The sequence below is a fragment of the Notothenia rossii genome, assembly GCF_949606895.1.
Source record: "Notothenia rossii genome assembly, chromosome: 7".
Lineage (NCBI taxonomy): Eukaryota > Metazoa > Chordata > Actinopteri > Perciformes > Nototheniidae > Notothenia > Notothenia rossii.
In genome coordinates this window covers 20,410,437-20,419,173 of record NC_136905.1, presented here as the reverse complement: position 1 = coordinate 20,419,173, position 8,737 = coordinate 20,410,437, and the positions used below count along the sequence as shown (strand labels likewise).

Here is an 8,737-nt window from a genome sequence, read left to right as displayed (position 1 = left end):
TTCAGCTGGCTCTCTGCTCTGACACATTGAACTGATACTTACTAAAGCTGTGACTGAGGTTTAAGTGCTGACCAGCTTTTCATTTAGGTTTTGTATTTCCACGTCAGATGAACTGTGTCGGACTTGTGATCTGTTTTATGTTTCGATATGCATTTCATCAAAGGAAAATGTGTCCTTTTAAGAAAACATGCCAATGTTAAGTTTCACAAAGGTTATTTTCAATGTGACGAGCACCATAACTAAATTCCATTGTATTGGGTTAGCGACAAATCACAAAAAAAGAAACCAACGCTCTTTTCACTGTGTAAATAACACTATAAACTGTTCACTGTATTTTTCAATCTAACATGCCTTATTATTGAATTTAGACTTTTTTATTACAAACATTCACTCATGCATTATTTTGTTATTTTCGTATATATAAACTAGAACAGTCGAATCTCATTCATATAAATAGTAGTTTGACAAAATACAAAGAAATCTCACAGTAAATCACAATAAAGTTCAACATTTAAAATGAATCACATATGCTTGTGAACGACATGCAAACGGGGTATCTCTGAAACTGCAGCAGCACCTGTCGACCCCCCCAACCACAACATGTTGGAGCTACTGTAACTCTGGGAACAGATATTTTCATTGCATGGGTCAGCGCACTTGTCTCTGTGCTGCAGGAGCCGTTGTGTGTGTGTGTGTGTGTGTGTGTGTATGTGTGTGTGTGTGTGTGTGTGTGTGTGTGTGTGTGTGTGTGTGTGTGTGTGTGTGTGTGTGTGTGTGTGTGTGTGTGTGTGTGTGTGTGTGTGTGTGTGTGTGTGTGTGTGTGTGTGTGTGTGTGTGTGTGTGTGTGTGTGTGTTTGTGTGTGGTCTGCTGGGTGGCAGCAGGCTTTATTGGCTGCAGAAGGCATGCCTCAGTGGTCTCGAGGTTTAACTTTTAGCAGTGGCCAAGACCCAGAATATATGAGCTGATGTTCATATTACAGTCTTCACTGACACAGAGTGAGGTTATGGGAGTTAAATAAAGAATTAAATGATTCTCCACGCTTTTGTTTACTTTTTACATAGTAGACATTGTGTTGGGGTATAGTCAGTAAAGTAAACTAGTAAAACCCTTGGAGGAAGGCTCGTGTTTGTTTTTTGTGTGTGTGTGTGTGTGTGTGTGTGTGTGTGTGTGTGTGTGTGTGTGTGTGTGTGTGTGTGTGTGAGTGTGTGTGTGTGTGTGTGTGTGTGTGTGTGTGTGTGTGTGTGTGTGTGTGTGTGTGTGTGTGTGTGTGTGTGTGTGTGTGTGTGTGTGTGTGTGTGTGTGTGTGTGTGTGTGTGTGTGTGTGTGTGTGTGTGTGTGTGTGTGTGTGTGTGTGTGTGTGTGTGTGTGTGTGTCTGTGTGTGTGTGTGTGTGTGTAACAGAGATTTTACTGCTGGGATGCCAGTTCTTCCACAGACCCCACATCACCCTGAGCTTCCAAGCTGTGAAAACATACCGGAGGTTTTTTGGTTCTTGGTGGCTAATATGGTGTCATTGTGCGGTGGAGCTGTCTGATACATCCCACAGAGTCATTAGGACGGCATGAATAGATTTAACAGAACATCTACTGCACTCACACACGTGCACCTCTAAATGCGCAAAAATGTAGTCCTACAAAAATCCATACGTTTTATTAGAGGAGATTCCAGGAATGGGGCAGGCTTTGCTCAGTTTTCTCTGACATGGTGAAATGTTCCTCTGCTACAGGAATACAGGACTTGAAGCCCGATTAGAACCTGCAACATCAAAGCATTTGGCTTTCAAAGGCTTTCTTTTATAGCTAACTTCAGGAGTCCTGGCTCCTATGTGTCCAGACAGCTTATAAAGGCCTGTTTTCATCCTCATCACCTCCTGATTCAACACCACATATCCTCTCCCACCACCACCGGACTGCTGCTATCAGAAATCCCCTGATATGATGTCTGGCTTTCTCTACGGAACAGGACATTTGGAGACTATTGCTGAGGGAAAATGCAGTCGTCCAACTCTGCCGTTTGACCCTGTTAGTCCCGAGGGTTGATTAGAGGCTATCTCGGACTCGCTCTTTGAAGAACGCACTCCTGTCTTTTCTCATCCGGTACAGTTGATCCATCTTGGCGAGCTGGCACTGCACTCATTGCGGTTAAACTCTAATGGAGTGAACATGAATATCACTGTCAATTGTGGGAGCCTCGTACATGTGGAGGACTGCGGTTTGTTATTTCAATAGATATGAGTAGGCTGATAGAGAAACACTGCCTCCCAAAGCTGGAGCAGAGAAAATAGACAGGTCTCTGTGGATCTGGTTGTGGCTCAGGACTTTAGTAAGTGAGAGCCTGAGTCGTGTCTGCCTTGATGTGACCTCTGGGAAGGGTGGTTAATGACGCTCTGGGGTCTCTCATGACTGCTGTGTCGAGTTGCATGATTCAGAAATATACACTTGACTTTATCATAACACCCTCACATTGCTCATTGATAAGGACAAAGGCTTTCCTCATCAATTATTAGTCACTGCTCCAGGCCAAGTGGACAGCAACTTACAGTACATCACAAAGAACAACAATTAGCACACTGTATCTCCTCCTCATGTACTTGTAATTGTCAGTCAGTGACTGACTGATGAAGGTTTCGTCTTTATTAAAGATCAACACTAGAGGAGTTGTCCTGTGATGACATCATATTCCCGAGAAGCAGCTGTGTTTTCTCAAAGTCACTTCAGCAGGAAAAGAGCTGAACCCTACAGAGCAATATGCCAAGAAATGTAAATGTAGAGTGGGAGTAAATACTAGCTTTTTCATTAAGATTAGACTTTTAAAATAAAGGATGATGGTGTGTCCTCATAGCCAGGGTGTTCAAGAGGCTGACCAGGCAATCAAAACATATTATTGTTTTCATTTGCTCAACTGAAACATCTTGATAAAAGACCAAAAAAGAAAGATATTAGATAAAGTGCAATCATTAATATCAGTCAATGGAAAAAAATGAAATCTGAAAAGAGTTAGTGTAAATGTAGTAAAGTTAAAAGAACATCACTGTGTGAAATGTGTTATCAACAAACATACAATTGCTAAAGTTAAGTAGTGCAAATTGAAATTTGTACTAAGGAACAGAATTTGTGTAAATGTTTGAGTTGTATTTCACCGATGTACAAGCAAAATGGAAGGAAAAGAATACTTAGTAAATGGACTCAAACATTTGATATGAAAAGCTGTTCAAATCGAACATTTCTTTAGGAGAGAAAGCAGGACAAATTACAGCAAAAATATGGGTGGTTGGAGCTCCACCTCATGCTTACCTGTGAGGTACAGCAGGTAGAGAGTGGTGTGAGATCAGCACCATGGACAGGTCCACCTGACAGGTACACTCACCTTGAGATCTTTCTTTTTCAGACAGCATCATCATGTCCATTCACAGATACAACCAAACTTTAAGATGTACAATTTATCCTTTACTTTTGCAACACAGTCATAAAAAAAAGGATAACGTGCATTTCTGAGCCGAAAGAAGTGACACTTGTCTGTTTTTCTTTACTGAGAAGGTAAAATGCTACACCTAAACAAACCTGTGTTCCCCCTGAAACAATGCTTCACTATTAGGCCTTCTTTAGGATGTAAGTAAATGTTCGTTGGTGTTGTGACCTCTGACCCTGACTGCCCCCCTGTTTCCTGAACCAGATGCTGCTCCTGTGGACCGAGGCCGTCTCAACCTAAACAAAGTAATCCTCCACTAAACAAGATGGATATTGTATCACCAACCTAGTAAATACCAGAAGGTCTTAAACACAGAGCTGCTCTTTTTACTGTTTCCCATTGGAACCAACAGGGAGGAATCACTTCTTGAATTTGTGGGCGGACATAGAAAAATAAACTATAACTTACCACAATCTTACTTTTTACATTTCATGGAATATTAAGGCATACAAAAACATGCCCTCTTGTGGGGGATATAATTAGAACATGCAACAAGTCCTCCAAGGAAAGGTTTGAAAGTCTGCACTGGCTACATGTCAAAAATATGAGATTTGGATATATTTCCTATGTGAAAGTCTTTTGATCTCACTTGGTTTAAGCTCGGCTATGGAAACATAAATCTAAAATTCTCGTGGGTTAGGTTTAAACATATCTGCCATGGTTGCATAATACTATTTTTAGTGTCAGCTCACAATCACTGCAGTTGATAGCACAGCAGTGATGGAATGAGACAGTACAGCATTTTATTGGGATGCCAATGAATGGATGAAAGGATAAAAACACGCATTGTCTGCGCATAGACCTGCAAAGAAAGCAAGGCTGTTACAATGTGTTAATTTAAATAATATTTGCATTTTAAAAAAAACGTTATTTCGTTTCGAAGTTTCTTTTTAATGAGGCAATTTACTTTTCTAATGTTCCTCGCTGTGAACGCAGTTAAATGGACATGATACAGATCTGAAATAATGTTGTAGTTATGAGGATTTATATTAGCCTACTATAATAACTATATTGGAATTGCTTTTGTTAAAATAGTGAAATGATTTGAAATAAAAGCGTTCCCCACTTATCTTTTCCAGCTCTGACTTTGTATTAGGTTTCTGAAAGTTCATTGGATGCTCCCACCCCTCGCTTCACGTAATTCATCTTCTTGGCCAATCACGCCCCTCTCCAAAAAGTTTACGCCATGCAGCCTATAAGAACTGCCTAAGTTTCTCAAGTATCAGAAAATACTTGTCCTCTCAGGAACCCATCTATGGATACGTTGGTGCCTTCAAATCCAGATAGATCTACAGGTGGACCAATTCCTTGACTTCATGAGAGGGAAATCACTTGTTGGACACTTTTTGGCCGCTATCTACCCAAGTGGAGATGTCTGAGGAACATTTGGGGGAAGAATCGGTCAGCTCCCCTGTCTCTCCTGTGGACAGCCAGAGCAACAGCGAGGGGGAGCAGGACAGTCAGCCGAAGAGGTGTGGGAGGAAGAGGAGACCGAGCAGGAAAAACGGGGAGGACTCAGATAGCCCGACCCCTGGGAAACGAGGGAAGAAATCAAACAGCAGCAGCCCCCAGTCTTTCGAGGATCTCCAGTCGCAGCGGGTCATGGCAAACGTCCGGGAGCGCCAGAGGACCCAGTCTCTCAACGAAGCGTTCACATCTTTGCGGAAAATTATCCCCACTTTGCCCTCGGACAAACTCAGCAAAATACAGACCCTAAAACTTGCAGCCAGATACATCGACTTCCTCTACCAGGTGCTTCAGAGCGACGAGCTGGACGCCAAAATGGCAAGTTGTAGTTATGTGGCTCATGAGAGGCTGAGCTACGCCTTCTCAGTGTGGAGGATGGAGGGCGCTTGGTCCATGTCAACATCTCACTAGTATCTGGAGAAATTATGCCCTAAATGGTACGCTTGATTTGCAAAATAAATGCATGTTCCAAGCATTAAATTATGGAAATATAACCTTACTTAACAATGTTATTTGACGGCTTTATTCTGGTTTAATGCACCCAAATTATTTTGTGTTGACCTTTTTTCTCTACACACTTTAGTGATAATTAATGCGTTGTCTAACCTCCAGGTGACTGCTGAATCTTCTGATCACATTCTGACGGGACACATCTGGAGTCCAATGCTGGATACATGGGATCACTCTATTTAAACCAAAGACGACAGAAACTTTGTGGGATCATTTTTGCCAAGGCCCGACATGGACTTGCAGCCGTGCCTTAGCTCCATACACTCCCATTCTGATGCGTTTTCACGTTGTTGACGACGAATGTTGAAAATATCCAGTTTTTTTTAGGAAAAGGCGTTTATAATGAACGTCTTTGGGCTTGTTTCTGTGGAGGTCATAGTGCATTATTGAAGCAGTTGTGAGTCTGTCAACTGGTGGTGTAGCTCACATTATAGGCTGACTGTGTGGATCTAACCTGTGCAAAACATATTTTCAGAATACATTTATTTATTTATTGGTGAAACGTGGTACTTTGAGGAATTGATATTGTGTCTGAAGTACAAAATGCATTCCTATTTTTTACTATCGTTTGTTGTAAATGTTTGTTGTAAATGTTTGTATATTTTTTTGCATTAAAGAAAATGACAATCAAAGTGTTTGCCTTTGGCTTTTTTGTGCCAAACAGAATCAAAATAAAAAAGCACTGGATATGTTTGCATAAAACGTAAACTATAGGCTACTACTACTACTACTGTATGCTTTTGTGCATGCATCACATGGACTGTAGCCTACTTCAGATGTAATGACTAAAGCTTCCACTATATCGCCAGTCACTTGGGAAAACAGATGGAGTTATTATTGGCTCAAGTGAAAGCGTTGGAGAAACATGGAGAGCTTTTTTTTTACATATCGGTATACATCCAAAAGGAACAAAGAAAATACATTTTCTCGTCATTTAGCACAAGTAAAACTATTTAACGCACAATCCAAACGTGAGAAAAAGTTTTATTGGTGAAAAGAAAAACCTGCTGTAGAAAAACAGAGTCAGTCTGTATAAACGAAGATAAAATTCCACTTTAATTAAAATTTGAAAAGCCTCGCAAAGTCTCCAGTTTCTCTCTCACTCTCTCTTTTCCTGGATGTGTTTACAGTTGAATTAAGGACCTGAGACTCACCATTATAAGTAAATAAGTTACACTGGGGTCATGTCAACCTGCTATTGGGCCCATGCTACAGTCTCTCAGCTGAACATAAACAGTGAAGCAGTGAAATGCTCAGGATTTTAGACATTTAAAAGTCTGAAACTAGAACGACTTTCTTCGTTATGTTTTATTCAAGCATTACAATCCGTGTCCTGTAAACTCTTGATGACAAAATCAAATAATTAAATCATAATTGGAATATTTAACCTATTTGACAGAAGCTATTGCATTTAAAACTGCAACATAATTATCAGTAGGCTACAGTTTAACGCAAGAAATGTATTCCCATTATTGTCTCTAAATAAATCTTTCATTGTTATCGTGCTGTGATTGATCACAGTGATCCGGGAAAGTGTTTCCTCACTGTCCAAATCAAAGTGTGTGCCCGTTTGAAGGTGTGTAATTGGCTTGCGAGGCATGTGTGGAATTCCCAGATGTCTATGAAATTTAAGGAGGCCGTGACGGTATGGGCTGAAGGTCTTTACATACAGACTATTCCCACTGAAATGTGAGGGGAAATACACACTCACAGTGTAGATCAATAAAAATATTTTTTACATCTCTACAGTGAAGAATATTCACTCAACATGAGCAGATAAATAAACAGGGCCTACAATAAAGGACATGGGTCACAAAATACTTTTTCCAATTCAGTCCTTACGAAATAGAATAGGTTTAAATACATTTCCTCTCCCCTTTCTTCAGGAGAGAGGAGTTGGCAATTGACACGATGCAGAGGCAGAGAATGAAACCTATTTAGAACAGATGTTAGTATTTTTAAAAAAAGTCACGTGAAACGAGCAGATGTTCAGACTGTGGAGAGAGTCTCGCCGCGCAGCGCATTACTCTGCAGAGAGAGAGCTCGGAGGAGCTTTGCCTCTGCACACAACGAACATTTGTGTTACATTTAAATCATCTGTAGGTTTTATTAAAATGGATTAATAAACAGGGAGACCTGCGGGGAGTAACATGGAGCTGACTGACGGCAATGACACAAAGGTAGGCTGTAACAAGAGGAAGTCTGACTGTAACTTGGTGGTGATGGTGTGTTCACGTTCTGATTATTTGTCTGTAATTTTATATCTGAAGATCAGGATGTTTTTCCAAAGCTTCCAATACTAACAGGCCTTCCGAAGTCGACGTGTCAGACTGCTTTGAAGCGTGTGTGTGTGTGTGTGTGTGTGTGTGTGTGTGTGTGTGTGTGTGTGTGTGTGTGTGTGTGTGTGTGTGTGTGTGTGTGTGTGTGTGTGTGTGTGTGTGTGTGTGTGTGTGTGTGTGTGTGTGTGTGTGTGTGTGTGTGTGTGTGTGTGTGTGTGTGTGTGTGTGTTGGGAGGGAGGAGGGGGCTTGAAGAGAAAAAGAACACAAATGTATCATCCAGCATCAGGGAAAACAAAAATGTATGACACATAATATAAACCCCTGACTTAGCCCATACGATAACTGTTCTGTCAGACATTATGATACGTTTCTTTTTAAAAATTAAATAATGGGTAGGGCCTAATGCTTCCATGTTTTCCATCTGCAGTTTATAAAAAACGTTAGACTTCTGTGATCTGGGCAGATGTTTATGTATTAATCATTATTTAAAAACCTATATTATTACTATTATTATTACTATTATTATTATTATTATTATTATTATTATTATTATTATTATTATTATTATTATCATTATTATTATTATAGTTACAGTTAATTTATTAATGCAAAATGGTTTTGACAATCTGTAGGCTACTAGTATTCACTAGAGCCTGACGGAAAAAACATAATCATTGTGCCGATTATAATTTCATGGGAAAAGTTCTCTATTTTGTAACAACATAATCTCGGTTTATTCACAGCTGACAAGTGTTATATATCGTGAGAATTGTTGTTCCTAAAATATATTAACCAACATTAATAAATGTGTTAATTTGTCCTCCAGATTTCTTCTCTTGTTGTTGGCTTTTTTAAATGTTGCATTTCGAACAATCTTTATTTCATTTGTTTGTGAGTGCAGCAGATTATATGAAAAACTGATAATTAATGTTAGACTTACTTTAATATGCTCTCAGACGACTTAAATTATTGTTGTGTTTTTGCCTCAGTTTTTTTTATTATTGGGCTCAAC

General features: G+C 39.8%; 1 protein-coding gene across 2 annotated transcripts; it reads left to right on the top strand.

The window, feature by feature from the left end:
- The first annotated feature begins 4,712 nt into the window (after nucleotides 1-4,712).
- twist1b (twist family bHLH transcription factor 1b) lies at nucleotides 4,713-6,077 on the top strand. 2 transcript variants are annotated; one of them, XM_079640582.1, is made up of 2 exons: nucleotides 4,713-5,253; nucleotides 5,548-6,077. In XM_079640582.1, the coding sequence occupies exons 1-2, from the start codon at nucleotides 4,840-4,842 to the stop codon at nucleotides 5,626-5,628; spliced, it is 495 nt and encodes a 164-aa protein (XP_079496708.1). In that variant the 5' UTR covers nucleotides 4,713-4,839; the 3' UTR covers nucleotides 5,629-6,077. The 2 variants fall into 2 exon arrangements, with proteins under 2 accessions (XP_079496708.1, XP_079496707.1); XM_079640581.1 differs by having other exon boundaries at nucleotides 4,713-5,372.
- The last annotated feature ends 2,660 nt before the right edge of the window (nucleotides 6,078-8,737 follow it).